Source organism: Vombatus ursinus, unplaced genomic scaffold (genome assembly GCF_900497805.2).
Source record: "Vombatus ursinus unplaced genomic scaffold, bare-nosed wombat genome assembly UNPS02010822.1, whole genome shotgun sequence".
NCBI classification, from domain to species: Eukaryota; Metazoa; Chordata; class Mammalia; order Diprotodontia; family Vombatidae; genus Vombatus; species Vombatus ursinus.
In genome coordinates this window covers 4,800,390-4,819,881 of record NW_020950600.1, presented here as the reverse complement: position 1 = coordinate 4,819,881, position 19,492 = coordinate 4,800,390, and the positions used below count along the sequence as shown (strand labels likewise).

Sequence of the window (19,492 nt, the reverse complement as noted above, 5' to 3'; positions counted from 1 at the left end):
CTCATGTAAGAAATCCCGGAGTTGGAAAAGACTTTAGGGCCGTCTAAGCCAAGCCGTGCCTGAATAGACATCTCCTCTACATCGTGCCAAGAAGGTGGTCTTCCAGCTTTGCCTGGAGAGTGCTAGCGAGGGGGAGCCCCTCCCTGGGGCTGCCTCTTCCCTTTTGGGACGGCCCTGACCGTCAGCAAGTTTCCCCTCTCATCAGACCTCAATGTGCTTCTTTAAGAAGGCCGTCGTGGTCAGATTAGTCTGGCGAGACCCGTTCTTGAGGAAACCGTGCTTGCTCTTTGCAATCACTGGGCCCTTATCGAGAGGTTTGTCAGTTATTCTTTGAAAGAGAAGTTCTTTAATTTTGCCGGGAATCAAATCACCTCGGTGGCCTTTCTCTTTCCTATTTTGGCATCAAGATGTTCCCACGATCACTTCTAGGTTTTTCAGTACTCGGAGATGTAGGTAATATGAGCCAAGTAACTTGAACTCATCAAGGGCAACTAGGTCCTCTTACGATCTTCCTGACTATCCTGGGCATCAGCTTCCTGTCTGCCATTTTTGTTCTGTCCTTTCCTATTCCAAACATCTTTATCCTTTACAAAAAAAAAAAAAAAAATGGAATAAATGTTGGGTCTCTGCCTTTTCTGTTGTCAGTTATTGTCCCACATGTCCTGAGCCACGGTTTTCTCCTTTCTTTGGGCCTCTTCCTCACCCCAGTGTAACTTTAAAAAATTCCTTTTCGTGGTCCTTACAGTCCCTTGCCAACTCCTCCTGAGCTTCCCTGTGCTTCAGAGATCGCGCCTGGCCTTTGTGTTCTCTCCCAGTAATCTGCTCTTGCTACATCTTCTGGGAGTGAATTTTTAAAACCTAACAGTTAATAGTTTCTTGTGCCTCCACATTGTTCTCTTTAGAAAACTTCCCTTCTTCACCCTCATCTGCATTGTTTATTTTTGTGTCTTCCCCTGTGCTAACTTTGACTGGAGAATTCTAATCAATGGGATCCTTCTCCTTTCTTGAAACCTTTGGAAATCTGCTTTCTGCAAATCTAAGCTCCTTGTCAGATTGTGCCCAGCCCTCCTCTTCTTCCTTCCTTGCTCATAAATTCTACCATAGAATAGCCACTTTTCTCCAAAGTGGCCCTTATTTCCATCCTTGTGAGTGACAATCAGATGAAGAATGGAATTTCTCCTTGTTGATTTCTCCACTTCTTTGAGAATTACCTTTAGGGAAAACCCAATACCAGGAGATTATGTATGGGCGGGTGGCAGGCAGGGGGTGGGCATGAATGTGGTTAGAGGAGAAGGGGTGTTGTTTGAGGAGCTTATTTGCTTTTTAAGCGGTGATAGCGGATTGTTCTGAAACAGACACACAGATCTCATTTGTGATAGGTGGGAGGAGAACATTGGTAACACGGTGGCCTGAAATCAAGGAAACTGTTTATGGTCCTTGGACAGAAGTTAGTTTTCTTGGGATGGACGTGGTTGGGGGTCTCAACTGTCGCTTTGGTATCATTCAGTCAACAAGCATTTATTACTGTGTGCCCAGCTTGGGGGGGGGGCAGGGAATGAGCCAAAGGTGTGCTAGGACAGTGCCCCTGCCTTCATGGAACTGTCTGGGAGATGAGATGCATAGACACGATAACACACTCCTCTAATTGCTCGGTGTTAATTTGTGTATGTGTGGTGTTCTCCCATCCCTGTTAGAATGGGAATTCCCTAAAGGAAGGGCCTGTTTTGTCCTTGGTTGTTGTCTCTGTATTCCCACTGTCCAGCATAGTGCCTTTCACCTGGGAGGCAAGGAGACTTTTGTTGAGTTGAGAGGGCTAGGGAGGGGACACGGTGTATTGGGAGGTGTTATGCTTTTGGATCAGTTGGAGAGCTTTCAGAGGAAGGTGTCCAGCGTGGTGCAAGGCCTCTGTGTGAGCTTTAGTTGAAGAACTGGTGGATGTTTAGCCTTGAGAAACCTTTGGGGATGACAGGACAAGCGCCTTCCAGGATTTGAAGAACTGCCATGGGGAAGAGGGATGAGACTTGTTTTGTTAGGCCCCAGAGGGCAGAGCTAGGAGCCACAAAGGGGTGAAAGAGCTGTCTACACACGGGATGGATGTTGCCCCATCCTTGCGGTCTGCTAGCCGAGGCTGGTGGCCGCTTGTGGCTTATGTAACAGAGTAGATCCCTTTTCAGATGCCGGTTGGGCTACGTAGCTGCCGAGGGCCCTTCCAACTCTGAGATTCTGTGATTCTGAATTGAAAATGCCCCATGCGAGCCCAGCAGCTCTGATGGGACCTGGGAACATAAGCGCCATCCCCCCACCCCACCCCCCAGTGGATTACAGCTCGTCTTGTAGTTGTGTGCACGAGGAATCTTTGAGGAAAGGGCCTTTGGTTTGAAGCAAGCTGGTGTCAATGCCTTCTTTTTTCTGGGGTTGCCAGTTTCTGCACATCACAGAACAGTGCGAGAAGACTATGGAGACAAAGTAAAAATAAGTCACTGGAGTCGAAGCCCATTACGCCAGCAGCGAGAGAGATTTGAGCAAGGGGATGGCAGGAAGCCAGGTAAGCCTCTGCCTGGGTGCCAGCCAGGCACTGCGGTCAGTGCCTCTCAGGACGTGGCGCTTGCTGGCTTTTGACCACAATTGAGATGTTGGGACGGTCTCGGGGGAGCTTTTCCCCAGCAGACAGGTGGTGTACTTAACCTTGGGGATGGCGGTCTTTCCTGTGAAGAACCAGGCCGTGTATTTCTGTAAAAACAGAGCGATTTCTCGAGTAGGATACAGACGCTTCGGGGCGGTCAGTCCTGGATGGCCACGGCCTTCAGTCACGAGTCACACTCTCTCTCGGGGGCTCTTGTGACCAGATAGCTTTATTTAGGAGGGCATTCAGCAAATTCCGTATCTCTCTTAGTTAAAGTGTGCTCACCCTCACTCCCCACGGCCTGGTTGGCTACTGCGCTTCCGCGTCAGGATCAGCCCTACGCTGCCATCCGATGGACTTTCGATCGGCTGCTCGGGTGACCCATCGAGTCTCCCCTCGGGGGCTTCTCAGCCCCCGTTCAGAGATGCTGTTCCTTTTACTTGAAGGTTGACAGTTCATCTTCTGGAAACCCTGTGCAGTGAATGAATGAAATGCCTTTTTATGAAAAGTAAATCAGAGCCTTTGCAGATTGTCTTAATTATTGACAAGCTTCTCCCCCACACTTACCTGTGCCACCGTCTGTGTTTGTTTCCTAGTCAAAGAGGAGAAGCTGGAGGAGAGGGATCCCCTTTCTGATTTACAAGATGTCAGCGAGAGTGAGAGGAAGACCAGCTCAGCTGAGTCCTCGTCAGGTAGCGGAGAGCAGCGTCAGCTAGACAGACTTTGTGAGGCGGGCCGCGAGGCTTCTCCAGGGATTTATCTTCTCCTTTTCTGCTTTCTTCTCCAGCAGAGTCAGGGTCTGGCTCTGAGGAGGAAGAGGAAGAGAGCAGCAGTGAGGAATCAGAAGAGGAGGAGGAGGAAGAGGAGGAAGAAGAGGAGGAGGAGACAGGAAGCAATTCTGAGGAAGTGTCTGAGCAGTCTGCTGGTAAGGGGACAGCGCCTCACTGGAGACTTCAGTCTCAACACTTGAGACCCCAGAGCACAGAGCTGGTAATGCCACCTGTTTGTGTCCTTTTCCTTTGGGCAGTAGGCCAGAGAGCAGGATGGCCAAAGAAAAAGATGGCTACCTGGAATTCTTAACTTTTCCCTACCAAAAAACTAAAGCAGCCCAGAATTCCGAGGAAGGGCTGTGCGCTTCCTGCCCTCCCACGAGTCCCATGAAGCCAGCGCCACGCCGGGGCTGGGAGGACTTCTGGAGACGGCGTCGTAGCAGAGGCTCTTCTGCCTCGCCTCTTCTCTCCTCCAGTCTCCCTCACCATCCTCTCCCCGGCCCTCTCGGCTCAGGATTCGCATCTTACTTTAGTGAGAACGCCAAAGCCGTTCACACGAGCTCCCTTTCTCTTTATCTCAGAAACCCTGACGTCACCCCCGACTCTCTCCTCCTCCTTCCCAGTAAGATGGACCAGGCCAGCCCCCTGTACGTTGCCCCTTGATCCTTCCCCCTTACGTTTTCTCCAGCAGATTTTCCTCTCGGTCACCACCGCTCTCTACACTTCAGTCTTTCCCTGTCTGCTAGCTCCTTTCTTGCTGCCTTCGAAGGTATCTCCCCCATCCTTAAGAAACCTTTGCTAGACCCGTCTGTCCCCTCGAGCTACCTTCTTGTGTCGCTCCTCCCTTTCTTGACCAAACTCCTAGGGAAAAATTGTCTACACTCGGTGCCTCCACTTCCTCTCCTCTCACGCCCTCCTCAGTCCTGTGCAGTCTGGCTTCCGACCTCTTCATTCAAGCGAAACTGCTCTCTGCAAAGTGCCCGGCGAGCCCGCGCCGTCCTCGTGCTTGGCCTGTGTGGCGTTTGGTGCTGCTGACCACCCCGTTCTCGAGCACGTTCCCTCTTCTCTGGGTCTTCCTGGTGTCGTCTCCTGGTTCTCCTCCTGCCTGTGTGGCGTGTCTCTGACCGAATCTCTCCAAGGCTCTGTCCTGGCCCTCTGATCTGTCTGCGTGCCTCTCTTGGTGACCTCGTGCGCTCCCTCGGGCTCGGCCCCAGTCTCTCTCCTGAGCTAGGCCCGCATTGCCGGGCGGCTGGCCCGTGGGCATCTCGGGCTCGGCTCGTCCAGACTGCAACGCGCTGTCGTTCTCAGACCTGCTCTTTCTCTGAGCCTCCCAAGAGCACTGCCATTTCTCCACTCTCCCTGGGGTGTAAAGCCAGCATCATCCTCTCTCACCCCACCCCAGCTCCAGTCCATTGCCAGAGTTTGCTCTTTCTTCTTCCGTCACGCTTCTTGCACCTTTCCCATGGCTGTCACCTCTCAGACAGCTTGCCTCACGTCTCTCCCGTCCAGTCCATGCTTTCTGCAGCTGCCAAAGTGATTCTCCTTAAGCATAGATTTGACCTGACCACACAGTATTCCCCATGGCCTTGAGCATCAGATATCAAGTAAAGCCCTCCACAGCCCAATTTCCAGTCTCCTATGCTCTAGGGCTCCCCCAAATCGTCCTTTTCTCTGTTCCTCACACATGGCCCTCCATCCTGCTTTGCCCGACCTTTCTGCTGGCTCTCCTCACCCAGGGGTCCATTCAGACCTCTCTCCTTTCTTCAAGAGGCTGCCCGAGCACCACCTTCCAAAGCAGGGGTTCTTAACCTTTTTGGTGATGTGGACCCCCAGCCTCCGAATAATGTTTTTAAATGATTAGAGTAAGTGCTCAGTTTTAGCTAGAGGTGAGTGAAAAAAGGAAGATGCAGTTTGTTTTTTTTCTCATCCACAATCAGAGACTCCATGAAGTCTCTCCACAGACCCCAGGTTAAGAGCCCCTGTTCTACAGGAAATTCTCCTTGATCCCCTAACGGTAGTACCCCCCCCCCCCCCCATTGGCTTGTATTTATCTTCTGTGTTCTCTGTAGACTTAGATATGTGCATGACTCTCCCACTACAGCGTAAGTTCCTCGAGGTCCCAGACTGGTGGGGTTTCTCCTTTTATCTCCAGTGTATCATGGAGCATGGCACATGCAAGGCACTGAATACATGCTTGTTGATTGACTGCTTAATACCAGGCATGCCTGGGGCCCAGAGGTGCTCTAGTTCAGGAAGGAAGCTCAGAGACGGGAAGAAGCCCTAGCTGGGTCGGGTCTGTCCTCTGTCCGTCTGAGCAGCTGGCTTTGTTTTGATTTGCAGAAGAGGTGAGTGAAGAAGAAATGAGTGAAGAGGAGGAGCGAGACAATGGAAACCATATTTTAGTTGGTGAGAAACTCTTCCCTGTGAAACATTTGGTCTTTTTTTTCTCCTGTCTCTGATGCCTCAGGAAGGAGCTCCTTGTGAACTGAGATAAGACTCTGTCCCTGAGCTGAAGTCTTGGCCACATCCTAAAGAGACTAGGTCTCACTTGTCACTGTGCCCCTCGCACGGGGAGAGCTGGCATGTTGTTGCTCTTGTTTTTTCCCAGAACCTCTGGTTTGGAAACTAGAAAGGTTCTTAGGAGGCCCAGACTGATTGGTCCTTGAAAGTCATTAGAGCAAGGTGGTATCGAGGACCCCAGGAAGCTAGGCAATGTGATGTAGTGGCAAGGGTGGCTCGCTCCCATGGCTCTGACACCGGTTAAGTCGCTGAACCCCTTGACTCTCAGTTTCTTCATCCGTAAAGTGGGCATAGTGACTGGTGTACTCCCATCTCCTTGGGTGGTCGTGAGGACCAGTGAGACAGTGCTTATAAACTGCTTTGCAAACTTTAGACTATTGTAGGTCAGCTGTGGTGATGATGATTTTTATTCCTCCTCCTCCTCTTCCTCCTCCTGTGTGCTGGGCTGTGCTACAGAAACATTCCATGGGCCCTGCCCACATGGAGCTTACCAGTGGAGATGGTGTAGGTCCCAGCTGATGCAGGCACGGGGGAGGAGAGCCAGGCCCGGGTGGGGATTCAGGACAGGATGTCAGGCTGCTCCACCCTCGCCAGACCTCCCCCTGAGTTACGAGTCTCCCCCCGTGGTGCCTGGGTCTTTTCTGGGGCCTCTCTCCCACTCTTTGGCTTCTACTCCCGTGGAACCAGGGAGGTCTCTCAGCAGGGCCATGTCAGGCAGGCTCTTCACGTGTGCACTTCCTGCGGATCTGCAGATTCCAATGCATTTGCCCTTGGTGTAACATCAGCCAGAAAGTGGCAAGGGTCGATCTGACCGCATTCTTTCTCACCACCTCTCTCTGGGGCAGAGACGCTCTTTGCCACCTAACTCTGTATTGGGCCTTCCTCTCCTTCTTGTGGCTGGAGGCTTAGCTCTGGTACTTGCGCTCGAGTTGATTCTAACTTTTAAAGTTACAGAGTCGAGGTTTGACCGAGATTCGGGAGAGAGCGAGGAAGGTGAAGAAGAAGTGGGAGAGGGCACGCCACAGTCCAATGCCATGACGGAAGGCGAATACGTCCCCGACTCCCCAGCCTTGTCTCCCATAGAGCTGAAACAGGAGCTTCCCAAATACCTCCCAGCCCTGCAGGTCAGTGTGCCCCCTGGCCTTCCGGGGTGGGGGGGCCGCCTCCCTTCTCCCTGCCTGCCCCTGGGGCCGTCCTCATTCCTTCCAGCTCTCCTCCTTTTTCCACCTCCTTCCCAGGGGCTGGGGGAGGGATGGACTTTTTCACTTGGCCAGAGCCTGGTTAGGGTGCGTCCTGGGCTCCAGCGACCCTCTTATTACCTGTCGGTGACAACAGCTCATCGAGCCGTCTGCCCTGGGTGGCTCCTCCAGAGAATGGGGGCCGCCCCCTCTGGGTATGCTTCAGGGCTTGCTCAGATCGGAGGCGCGGGTCTTGGGCCCTGCCCACCGGCGCGCCGATCGAGGCTCCAGGGCTGCACAGCCGTCCTTTTTTTAGTCCTGTCACCTCTGAAATGGATGCAGGATGGAGCTCTCCTGTTTTCCTTAAGAAACTGCCTTTTCAGTAACTGGTCTTTTCTGACAGAAAAGAAAAGGAACAAGACAGAGACGTCTCGTAGCTCTCCGTGTCCTCCCCTGGAGCCCTGGAGCTCTGTTCATGGGCCCTTTGGTTGGTTTTGTTCTCTCTGTGTCCCCAGCAGACCTCGTCGTGTGCTGTAGCGGTCTCAGTGATGCTGGGGTCAGGGCCCTTGGGATGGGGAAAGGGGCGTCACCACCTCCTCAGTGCCTCAGCCTATCAGTGTCCTGCCAGGCTCTCCTCTTTTAACTGGGAGAGAGCTGGGACTGGTATCCCTGAGAGTCCCGGGGTGAATTAGCGTTCTCTGCGGCAGGGAGCAGAAAATGCTCCCTTTGTCCAGCAGCCATGCCCTGAGCACCCAAAGGAACAGGCCCAGCACAGTGAGCCTTTTCGGGCAGCCGCGGGGCGGGAGCTGGCCAGGGTCAGAGACCACCCCCCTCGGAGGCCGCTCTCACCACTTACCCTTCCCTCCCTAGGGTTGTCGGAGTGTAGAAGAGTTCCAGTGTCTGAACAGGATCGAGGAAGGCACGTATGGTGTGGTATACAGAGCAAAGGACAAAAAGACCGGTCAGTGCACACTGGAAAGTGGGTTCGTGGCAGGGTTGCCCCGGGGGGAAGGGGAAGGCTCAACGTTCAGGCCTTGGAGAGGAGCCCACGCCGAGGATTGTGGGTCTAGAAGTGGGAGGGACCTCGGCACATCTAATCTAGTTCAACACCCCCCCCCCCACTCCCACCCCAGTATTCCAGATGAGGGGAGTGACTTGGCCAGGGTCCCACGTGGGTGACTCCAGACTGCGCCCCTCAGTGCAGTGGATGGGAGCACCCAGAGACCGGATTGCTTGGTCAGCTCCTGAAAGTGCCCTGCTTAGACCTTTCTCAGAAGCATTATTCTTTTACGCTTCGTTATCTTCCCATCTTCTCTCAGCAGAAGTCCCTTTTCTTACATCACTAATTATTCCCACGCTTTACTGCCTCAGATGTGCTGAACGTAAAACCTCCTTTCTGTCCCAGCATAGTACACGTGCGTGCGACACACACACAGACACACACACACACCCCGCGTCTCTTGCCATGGCCGCTGCCCTGTGTTTCTCCTCCTATTATTCTGTGTCCGCACTCTCTTCAGTGGATTGGTCGAGGGGCTCACCCGGTGCACAGCTCACCGTTGGTCATATCTCACCCCGCCCCCAACATCCAGCACCAGGCAGCCAATGAGAGACAGTCTGGCCAGCAGGTGTCACCACAGGCCATTCTTAGGGCTGAGAAGATCGTTTTAAAAAGCAGTTTTGTTCCTGGGGGCAGACGGGAGCCTTGGTTCTGACCCAGGTGGGCCTTTTGGTCCCGGGTCTTGCACCACTGAGGCAAGTCTGTTTCCCTCCCATCAACAAAGTTGGGCGTGATTGGTGTTGGGACTTAGGGAGGTTCACACACAAAGAGGGGTGGGTTTGTCTCCTGCCCAGGGGATGTTGTCCTCGGGTCTCCCACTTCTCTGGGCACAGTTGGGGGTGCTCCTTGGAGAGAGGAGCCAGAAACCTTGAGTCTGGGGGCATTGAATTGGAGATGCTTGAGCTGGCAGTCTTGATGGCCTTCTGAGGGCAGGGGTCAGATGAAAAGCTGTGTGATTCTGCCCGTGTCAGAGGTAATGGGACTCAGGGTCGGAAGCCCTACGTCCTGGCTTGTCTGGCCAGCTGCTGCCTTTCCTAGGCCCGGTGCCCTGCTGGGCAGAACAGGATTCCCAGCGCTGGAGCACTGGAGCCATCTTCTCAGGGCGGTTGTGGGCCTTGAGTGTGAGAGCCTGTCTGTGAAAGCCTCCCCCAGGATTGAGAAGCGAGTCCACGGCTTCGTCACGTGTGTGCTCACGGCAGGCGATTTGAGGGAGGCCGAACTGGGCTGACAGTCACTTCAGTGCTGAGTTCTTAGCAGTTGGAGGCGAGACGAGGGAATGCTTCTGCCGGGAGGCTCATCCCCATTTCAGGCCCTACCATTCAGTCAGTCAGCAGCAAGCATTTATTAAGCACCTACCGTGTGCGCTGAGATGGGAAGGACAAAGGATGGAAGGGGAGACTAGGACCTGGCATAAGGATAAGTTCAGTCATTGTTAAATAGCTAAAGACAGGGTGATTTGAGAAAGTCAGAGAATGAAGGCCAGTCTGTCTAAAAATGCACAGAAGAGAGTGGAGGAAGCACCCAAGGGCCTCCCGCACAGGCGACGTGGCCTTCAGAGTCCTGTCAAGGTGGTTCTCCTGTAAAGGAACCTTCTCTGGGCATTGCAGAGGTCCACCGTTGCTACTCTGTGTATGTGGAAATGCCCATTCTACTTGTGTGAGGTTCAAGATTTTTTTTTTTTATACAGGGTAGTTTGGGAAGCATTTTGCTTGTGTGGTGCTTTGAGGTAGACAGAGTGCTTTACCTGTGACCTCATTTGCTCTGCACTCTGGGAGGTAGGTGTTGTCATTGCCATTTTACAGATGGGGAAACCGAGGCAGGCCACTGAATGACTTGAAGGCACAAACAGTTGGGGGAGGGGGGTGTCAGGAAAGGCTTCGAGGAGGAGGTAGTGACAGCTGCATCTTAAATGAGAAGAGAGAGTCTTGATGGGGAGGGGGAGCAGTAAGGCCCGGGGCCAGCTCCAGCCATCAGCAGCGTGTGGGGGACTTTGTGGGGGCTGGGCCAAGCTGCTGCTTCTGGAGCGTTCAGAGCTTGTTTGTATGTCCGCTTTTCTCAGGGCCTGCACCCAGGAGACGGGTAGTGGTTTTCCTCTGAAGAGAGGCCAGCTTGAGATCAGGGATGGCCATCCCGGTGGACAATTTACAAGCCACGGGACCAGGGCGCTGGCCTCGGTGCTGGGGAGTGGGGGGGGGGGTAAGCCGTTGAGGCTTCCTTCTTTCTGTTCATTGAAACCTTGCTCTGCCATATTTAGAAAGAAAATAAAAAGCATTCTTTAAGGAGAACCATAAAAACAAGAGCTAATATTTGTCAAGTGCTTTGTAGATGGGGTTTCCCGTGAGTCACTGCAACCTGCACACATCCCCATTGTGCGGGGCTGAAGCTGAGGGAGGAGGTGAGCCCAGGCTGCGACTCCAGGCGTCCTCAACTGCCGCTGGGAAAAGATGCCCAGCACAGCCTGCTGGCCCTTTGTTCATCTGGGATCACAGACTCTTCCTTAGTTCCCACCTTTAAAATGTTTTCTTTACAGATGAAATTGTGGCTCTGAAACGTTTGAAAATGGAAAAGGAGAAAGAAGGCTTCCCAATTACCTCCCTCAGGGAAATCAATACCATCCTGAAAGCTCAGCACCCAAACATCGTCACTGTCCGGGTGAGCCTCTGTCCTCCTGCCTCCCCCCACATACATCCCTGGGGACAGGAAGTCAATCAGTGAGCATTTGCTAAGGGCCTGCCACACCCCGGGCGCTGCACTCAGCACGTGTGTTTGGGTGTTTGTTGGGAAGTAGCTGCTGGGCCCCAGCAGAACGTGTTGATTTTTTTTTAATCGTAAGATATAGTTTTGTTATCCATCCCTCAAGACCGAAATGTCATGTAAAGTGCTGTGTAGTGGTACTCTCCGGCAGAAACCGTGGCTACACCTGTTTTCTTCCATATTTTAAAACAAATGCAGGAGAAGTAGGGGGCCACTCTGCTTCTTCTCCGGTTAGTTCATCTTTGCTGTGGCATTAGGTGGCTTTCAGTCGCCCCTTTTGCCTGACAGAAGGATGAACCCGGGGGGCTCGATGGCCCCGCTCACTCTCACGTCGTAGGCTCTGCAGAGCTGCTGTGGGGGAGAGCAGGTTTGCTCGTAGAATCGGTCTGTGTTGATTTTCTAAAAGGGAAAATAAAAACTCATCGTTTTTGACATTTCAGTTGAAGTTCTGCAGAGTACCATGCACAGCCCAGGATGTCTTCATAAATGCTTCATGAATGATTGTCCACAGGGCCCTCCTTCCTCTCCAGAGCCGCCAGTCCTGTTGGGGAGGGCCTGGGGGGGGCCACGGCAGGGGTGGCTGGACTTGACCCCTTATTGTTAATTTGTGATTTGCATATTAAGTGAGTATCCCCATGGGGTGCCTGCCAGCCCAGCGTCTACTATTGATGCTGTTTACACTCTAGCGAATGCAGAGGTCCACTTCAGCCTGTCCCTCCCTTCAGAACGATCCCAGATTCTGAATTAGAGGGATCTGAATTAATGAGGCCTGTTAATGGACAGGAGGCCTGACTCAGAGTCAGGAGGACTTGGGTTCAGACCCTGCCTAGGATGGTTCCTAGTTGTGTGACCCTGGGAACATCCCTCACTGTCTCAGCCTCAGTTTCCTCCTCTGTCAGACAAGAGGGTTGGACTTGATGCGCTCGGATCCCGGGTCCAGGCTTCCGCAGAGGAGCCCATGGGAATCCCTGGGATTCACACAGATGTCTCTTCCCTTCCCCACTCCCCAATTAATGCCACGGGGTTTGCTTTAAAAGGAGATCGTGGTAGGCAGCAACATGGACAAGATCTACATTGTGATGAATTACGTGGAGCATGACCTCAAGAGCCTCATGGAGACGATGAAGCAGCCCTTCCTGCCAGGTACCTCCTCCCGCCCCCTGTGCCCTGGCTGCCATCCCCGGGCTGGGAGCTGTGCCCTCGTGGCCACGCAGGTCAGAATGGGGGGCGAGGGGCTTCTCGATGGATGACAAGAAGCTCCCCCTCCAGTAACCTGGAGGCTTTGTGCTTCTCTGCTGCCGCTGCAGGTGAGGTGAAGACGCTGATGATCCAGCTCCTGCGGGGGGTGAAGCATCTTCATGACAACTGGATCCTCCACCGGGACCTGAAGACCTCCAACCTGCTTCTCAGTCATGCAGGCATTTTAAAAGTAGGAGGGCCCGGCGGTCTGGGGACCACAGACTTAGAATCAGGGCAGGTACCTGGGGAGGGGGTCCGCCTCTGCCACGCAGTGCTGCGGACGCAGAGCTCGGACAAGCTGTCCTCAGAGGCCCCTCGCACCTAGCCTACCCCAGCGTTGTCAGCCAGCAGCACCGGCTGCACCTCCCCTGGCCGTTGTCCCCAGGCAGTGAGAAACGTTTGTTGCTGTAAGAGGCTGTGAGCGTTAGCTGGGCCGAGAGTCGGGACGATCCGAGTTCAGATGTGGCCTGTTGCCTGATTCCTGTCAGCCTCAGTTTCCTCATCTGTAAAATGGGAGGGATAATACCAGCACCTGAGACCTTCCAGGACAGTTGTGAGGGTCCAGTGAGATCATGTTGGTAAAGTGCTTTCTCTCCCTTAAAGCGCTATGCACACACTAGCTGTTGTGATTAACATAAGCATTATTTTTAAATAAAATTAATAATAACCCAGTGGACCTAGTGCAGGGGGACAAGAAGACTATGTGTCCAGAAACACGTTCCCATCTGAAGTCTCTGGCCAGGCTGTAAGCTTCTCTAAAGGCCTCTTTCCCCCTTGTTTACGTTGGTTCGGTTTGCTCTGAAGCCTTCTGCATCTCCCACCCCCACAGGCAAACATGAGACAGGGTCTCTCTAGGCCAGAGTTGGGAGAGGGGCAGTGATGCTACTGGAGATGTGGGGAAGGGTCAGCCCCGAATTGTCGTCTCTTGTGTTTTCAGGTTGGTGATTTTGGGCTGGCCAGAGAGTACGGCTCCCCGTTAAAAGCTTACACCCCGGTGGTGGTGACGCTGTGGTACCGGGCCCCGGAGCTGCTACTGGGAGCAAAGGTACCTGCCCTACCCCGTCTTTGAAGGACTGTCATGCCCTTTGACTAGCCCCCGCGGCACGGGCCCCCGAGGAGGCCGTGGCCAGGGTCCCAGAAGCTCCGCTTCTCCGCTTGCTCATCCTTCTGAGCTCCCTTGGGCCCTCCCACTCTGCTTTCCTCCTCATTGACTTCTCTTCTTGAACTTTCAGGAGTATTCCACTGCCATCGACATGTGGTCAGTGGGCTGTATATTCGGGGAGCTGTTGACTCAGAAGCCCCTGTTTCCAGGGAAATCAGAGATCGACCAGATCAACAAAGTGTTTAAGGTGATGCATTTATGGGTCTCTGAGCCCTCCCACAGCTGTGCTTCTTTGGGGGTGGGGAGGGAGCGGTGGAAGCGGCCAGCGGTGTGTCTGAGTTCAGCCTCGCCAGCCTCCCAAGTGCATGTGATGATCATCTCAGTCGGGCCAGACCAACCCTCGGGGTGGTTCGCTGCCCTGCCCAGGCGAGCACCGGTGGTGATGGGAGGGCCTGTTTCTCTGGCTCAGTGCATCTCACAAGTGCCTGGTGACGTTGGACCTTCAGCTCTTCCCCCTCTTTTTAACAAATGAAGAGACTGACTAGATTCAGGGGCGTAAGGCCCCTACCCAGACCGGCCTGGCTGGGCGGGTAGATGAGGAGGCGGCCCGGTGGCCGGAGCCGTGCTGGACGTCTAACCTATCCCAGGGCTTGGGCCTCATGCCTTCGCAACTGATGTTCTTTCTGCCATCCTGGCCCGGGGAGCGGAGGTAACCTGGAGAAATCCTTGTCTTGGCAGGACCTGGGAACTCCAAGTGAGAAGATCTGGCCTGGTTACAATGACCTCCCCGCAGTGAAGAAGATGACTTTTACAGAATATCCCTATAACAACTTGCGGAAAAGATTTGGGGCCCTCCTCTCTGACCAGGGCTTCGACCTAATGAACAAGTAAGTGGCCCCAGGATCCTCTTTCTGAGGCGGGGTCTGGGCAGTCTGCTCTGCCCCCAGGCAGGGGTAGGCAGGCTGAGGGGGGAGCTGGACCGCCCCCACCCCGAGGCAGCCACCCTCTGTCCTCCATAGCCTGCTGCCTGTTGTCCTCGTGTCCTCCTTCCTTGGGAAATAAACCCTTCCCTGGGGGAAGCAGTCAGCCCAAACCAGGCAGCCTGGCGGCTGGGCCAGGCAGTGTAGGCAGCGTCCCGCCCCCCCCAGTCCTCCACCTGCACAGCGAAGGCAGGGAGGAAGGGCCCCGGGCCAGCTGTACAGTGACTGCTGCTCAGTGACCACGCTGACCACGCATCATCGTGCGTGTGGTTTGCTTGTTGCACTCCCTTCCCTAGGTCCTCCCAGGCTCCTCGGGGCTCTTCACTGGCCTCATTTCTCCCAGGGCAGGGGTTGCATGCCTGTGGCCATTCCCTGGTCACTAGGCATCTCCTTTGTTTCCAGCCTGGGCACTGACCCTGGCTGGAGCTTCCTCCCCCTCCCCCCCATCTCAGATACAGCTTTAAGTTCTTGCCAGGTCCCAGGGGCCCCTGATTTGGTTCCATCGCCCACCAACCCTGAGACCGCCCCTGTGTGTCTGAGCCCGACTTCTCTTCTCTTCTTCATCTTCATCTGCAGGTTCTTGACCTATTACCCTGGCCGGAGGATCAACGCGGAAGATGGCCTCAAGCATGAGTACTTCAGAGAAACCCCCCTCCCCATCGACCCATCCATGTTTCCTACATGGCCGGCCAAGAGCGAGCAGCAGAGGGTTAAGCGCGGTACCAGCCCCCGCCCTCCGGAAGGAGGACTTGGGTACAGCCAGCTGGTAAGTGGGCCGCGCCAGAAGCCGGACGGGCCCTTTGCCCGCTCACACTCGCCCGGCCAGGCAACCCGGGGGCTGGCCTCTCTCTCTGCTGTGCCGCTCACCCAGCTTCTTGGCTTTTCCCAGGGGGACGATGACCTCAAAGACACCGGCTTCCATCTCACCACCACCAATCAGGGAGCGTCTGCGGCCGGCCCGGGCTTCAGCCTCAAGTTTTAAGCAAAGGAAGCCCTAGTGAGCTACCACCTGGACACGTGGGTGCAGAGGGCTGGGGTTATCTCTCCCCCGCCTGCCCACCCACCATGGAAACCACGCAGCCACGTCGTGCCGAGAAGATGGGGACTTCCAGAAGAGCCGGGAGCTTCGTTCTGGGAACTTGGGTGTTTTGTTCTCAGTTTGATTTTTTTTACATTTTGTCTTACTTGGGCTTGTAAATTTGTAGAATCCAAAGTCCGGCTTTCCTTGGGAAGCTGGTGTATCCTTAGGCTGCCTGACTCCCGTCAGTCACGGCTGTGTGCATCGATGGGGTGGATTGGCCGTTCTGAAAGCTGATGACCAATGCGGAGGAGCCGCTGGTGCGGACGGTTGCCTTGGGGGTCTCTGCTCTTCACTGTGACACCCACAGACAAGCAGCTTGTTCCCTCAGCACTGACCCAGCCCTGCTGCGGAGAAAGCCAGGGGTCCTTGGGCCCCCCAGACCCATCTGGATGGTGGCTTTGATTTGGAGCCAAAGCTGATGGTTTTTCCAATGCCTAGAAGCATATGTAACACCTGTTGGGGCCCCCACCCCTCATCAGCTCTGTGTGTTTCCCCTGCTCCCCTCCCCCAGGCAGCGCCCTCTGCAGCGTGGGCCCCGCCACCCCAGCCCAAACGGCAGCAGGAAGCCTTCATGTTTTATACTCTCTTACGTCTCGGTTTTCTAAGTGAACAACTAGACCCAGGCCCTGGGAGCAGGGCAGGGAGCCTTGGTCTGATTCCGATTCTGTACAAAGCTGGACATTCATGCAAACTTAGCCACAGTGAAGTTTTTGTATATTGAGATTGTCATAAATTTTAAAATATAGTAAAATATTCTTGGAGGAAAACACCTGGCATGTCGTCCTTTAATGGCTTCGGAGCAGCCAGAGCTGGGGTGGCCTGAACCTCCGGGCTGGAGCCGGCAAATAGGCCCCCCACCACTACCACATACACACTCCGGCCCCACCTCCTTCCCTTCCCCCAGGGGAACGTCACCCAACCAGAAGAGCTGCAGAGGACCTGGGGAAGCTAGTAGGTGATGGTGACCCCATTTTGGTGGGCTTGGGGAGCCTCTTACCAGACAAATAAGGCCTCCAGGCTATTCCTTCTGCTTGGTCAGAGACTCCCCCCCAGATAGTGGCAGTGGGTCCCTTTCCCATGGGCTGGGCCCACCCTGGCCCCTTCCCCCAGGGGCACGGCCCTCCACCCTGCCTCACCACTCCTCTCCCTTCTTCCTGGAGATTGGTTTGGTAGTTTGTTTTGGGAGGCCTGCCTCAGATGGGAGCCTAGGAAAATAACGCCCAGGAAGCCAGGAGTCTTGATAAAAGCCAGATGTTTTTAGTAAAACCCACTTAAGGCCTCGGCTATGATGAGAATGTCTCTGGCCAGTGCCAGCGCTCACCAAGAATGCGCTGGGAGTCTCTGGAGGGCCTCGAGCCCCCCACCCTCCAAGGCTTCCACGTGGCATTGCATCTGCTGACCTCTGACGGAGCTGGGGGAGTGGCTTCCCCTGGAAGGCCCTCCCTCCCCCGATGGGGAAAATCCCAGCTTGTGTTGAGAAAGTCGGGGGAGGGCTGCTCGTAAGGGAGAGCTGACCTTCCCCACCCACGAAGGCCGGGATGAGGCTGAGGCGTGTCCTAGTGTCCCAGCTGGGGGAGCCAGGGACAGGAGGTGGGGGAGGGGGTGGGGTGAGGGATCGTGACCTCCCAGACATTGAAGCAGCTTCACCCTGGAGCTTTGTCTTTCAGGGGCCCTTGGCTTCCAGCAGCAGCAGCAGCAGGAGGCAGTCTGTGGGTGACCCTACAGTGATCCCCGGCCTCTAGCCCTCCTCCATCACCCCCCACGCCCTAACACCAAGGCCTGCTGGATTGCAGTAGTTTGCGGCTGTCTCATCTTCCCAATCTTAGCCCTGCAGCATGTCTGCCCAGCAGACACGGGCCTCAGGGACTGCCCAGGCTCTCCCCGTCTCAGCCTCAGAAAGGGGAGGCAGGAAACTGAACACAGGTAAAATGCTTTATCAGCTGGATTCCAAATCCTCAGCCCCCCACGCTGGGAAAGGAAGCGGAGGGCAGAGGAGACCCCTCCAGACACTGGCACAGGGTCCACAGGGGGCTCTGGCCCAGGGGCTGGAAGGCTTCTGCCTCCCCCTGCCCCATCCCAAAGGCCCTCACAGGACACTCGGTCCCCTTTAGGACAGGGAGGGGCAGGTCTGGCCCCCAGCCATCAGTAATTCACCCGGATGCGCCAGGAATAGGTGGTGAGGATTCGATCTCTCTTCTTGACGACACACGTGTAGGTGCCTTCATTGATAGCATTGACGATGATGCTCATGTGGCCGTCGTTCAGGTCCAGGTAACCCGGGTACGAGTATTCCAAGAGTTCCCGGTCCTTGTACCAGCTTGGGGGCGAGAGAGGGCAGTCCTCAGAGCCAGGCCAGCCCAGCCTCCCCCAGAGTGCTCCCTGTGTAGATGCCCTCAGCCCACTCACCCCAGTTATGCCCAGCCTGGGTGAAAAACCCCCAGAGGTGACAGCAATCGCCCCCATCCCTTTCCCCAGAACTGACGGCTCTCTTCCCTTCCTGTGAAGGGCAGGATATTACTGGACAGAAACTAATCCCATTAAGTGACTTGTCTGGGGACGTGAAGTTCACCATGTGGCAGATAGAAGGCTCAGGTCTTCCTGACCAGCCTCAGAACCATGCTGCCTCTGACAAGCATTTCCTAAGCACCTACTATGTGCTGGCCCCCACAGTAGGCACAGTAGGCGTACAGACTCCTTGAAACGTACCTTATGTTCCATCGAGGAGAGAAGTCAAAAACCCTCCCTAGGAGATGCTTTATGAAAGCATAAAATCCTTTAATATTCACTATATATCCCCCCCCTTTTTTTTGCAGGGCGGGGAGCGGGGGGAGATAAGCAGCCATAGGGTCTTTATTTCCGTTTTATAGAAGAAACGGGCCCATCAAGGGGAAGGGATTTGGCCAAGATTCCCCCCCCACCCTCGCCCCGGTCCTTTGGCCAGAGGCAGGACTAGAACTCAGAACCTTGCTCTCTGTCTGATTCTTTGGGTCCATTTGTTTTCTGAACATGACCCACCTCCTAAGACGTAGGCCTGAGCCCAGCACGGCCCCCTGGATCTGCACATGACCCCAGTCCAGCCCACCCCACCCCACAACCACTCACTAGACTTTGCCTTTCTTGTGAACGATCTTCTGGCCACAGCGGAAGGTGACGTTTCTGCCTTCAGCCACCAGCTTGGTTTTGGTCCTGGGGGGTGGTGGGGTAGCCGCCAGGGTGGGGAAGGGGAACTCTGCCCAGAGGACAAGAGATGAGGATGTTCAGAAACTGAGGGCTCTGGGAGCTTGTCCTTTGGGTCTTTTGGGGTCCAGGACTCCTCCAGGAAGTCCTCTGGGATTACACGCCTCTAGCATCAGGTCCCTTCCTTGCCCCACCCAGAACCACTTAGGAGATGATTAGTTCTGTACCCAGAGCTGTAACAAGGATTTCCTACACCCTGGGAATATTCAGTTGCGGGAGACTTGGGAGGCATGGTCCCAGCCCCTGCTGGCTCTCTGAATTCAGGGTAGGGCTACTGCTGCCCCACACCCCAACTGGTCAGGATGGCTGTGGATGGCCAGTGACCCCTATCTTCCTGATGTCTGGAATGAGGCTGGGATGGGGGAAATGGCCAGTAGGAGCCCCGGGCGTAGGAAGGCAAGCCCCACAGGAAGGGGCAGAACCCTAAAGGGCGGTGGCGCACTGCACGAGCCAGGAATAGCTACCAAGACCCTGCAGGAAGGAACCCTGCGGCCCCTGGACATGCATCCCCTAGACGCAGTTAGGGTTCTCTTTAGGGGAGGTTGGGGGTGCAGGGGATAGAGCTCCAGGTCTGCAGTCAGGAAGAACCAAATTCAAAAATGACCTCAGACATTTAATAGCTGTGTGACCTTGGGCAAGTGTTTCAACTGTGGTCTGCCTCAGTTTCCTTAATTGTAAAATCAGGATAATAATAGTCATTATTTCCCAGGGTTGTGAGGATCAAATGAGATTATATTTGTAAAGTGCTTAGCAGAGTGCCTGACACATAGTAGGTGCTTAATTAATACTTGTTTCCTCCCTCCCTCTTTCCTCCCTTCTGTCCTTTCTTTCTCCCTTCCTTTTTCCTCCCTTTCTCTCTTCCCTCCTTCCCTCTCCTCCTCCCTTCTTTCCACCCTCTTCTCTCCTTCCTTCCTCTCTCTTCCTTCCCCCTCTTCCCTTTCCTCCTCT

General features: G+C 54.7%; 2 protein-coding genes across 9 annotated transcripts in view; one reads left to right on the top strand and one right to left on the bottom strand.

Annotated features, from left to right (window-relative positions):
- Positions 1-16,074, top strand: part of LOC114038130 (cyclin-dependent kinase 11B) — a 34,962-nt gene extending 18,888 nt beyond the window's left edge. For 4 of the 8 annotated variants that reach the window (XM_027855285.1, XM_027855280.1, XM_027855288.1 and 1 more), the window contains exons 7-20: positions 2,423-2,545; positions 3,220-3,315; positions 3,411-3,548; positions 5,734-5,799; positions 6,862-7,037; positions 7,962-8,052; positions 10,682-10,803; positions 11,943-12,048; positions 12,213-12,334; positions 13,082-13,189; positions 13,377-13,493; positions 13,985-14,133; positions 14,803-14,992; positions 15,116-16,074. In XM_027855285.1, coding sequence (XP_027711086.1) covers positions 2,423-2,545; positions 3,220-3,315; positions 3,411-3,548; positions 5,734-5,799; positions 6,862-7,037; positions 7,962-8,052; positions 10,682-10,803; positions 11,943-12,048; positions 12,213-12,334; positions 13,082-13,189; positions 13,377-13,493; positions 13,985-14,133; positions 14,803-14,992; positions 15,116-15,208 — 1,697 coding nt within the window. In that variant the 3' untranslated portion in view covers positions 15,209-16,074. The remainder of the gene's footprint in view (positions 1-2,422; positions 2,546-3,219; positions 3,316-3,410; positions 3,549-5,733; positions 5,800-6,861; positions 7,038-7,961; positions 8,053-10,681; positions 10,804-11,942; positions 12,049-12,212; positions 12,335-13,081; positions 13,190-13,376; positions 13,494-13,984; positions 14,134-14,802; positions 14,993-15,115) is intronic. The other 4 variants (XM_027855286.1, XM_027855281.1, XM_027855287.1 and 1 more) reach the window with 2 other exon arrangements.
- Positions 16,075-16,542: 468 nt separating this feature from the next.
- The window catches only part of MMP23B (matrix metallopeptidase 23B), a 10,497-nt gene continuing 7,547 nt past the window's right edge, over positions 16,543-19,492 (bottom strand). The window contains exons 7-8 of the mRNA XM_027855290.1: positions 18,410-18,536; positions 16,543-17,624 (exon numbers count right to left, since the gene is read on the bottom strand). Of these exons, the coding sequence (XP_027711091.1) occupies positions 17,450-17,624; positions 18,410-18,536 (302 nt within the window). The 3' untranslated portion in view covers positions 16,543-17,449. The remainder of the gene's footprint in view (positions 17,625-18,409; positions 18,537-19,492) is intronic.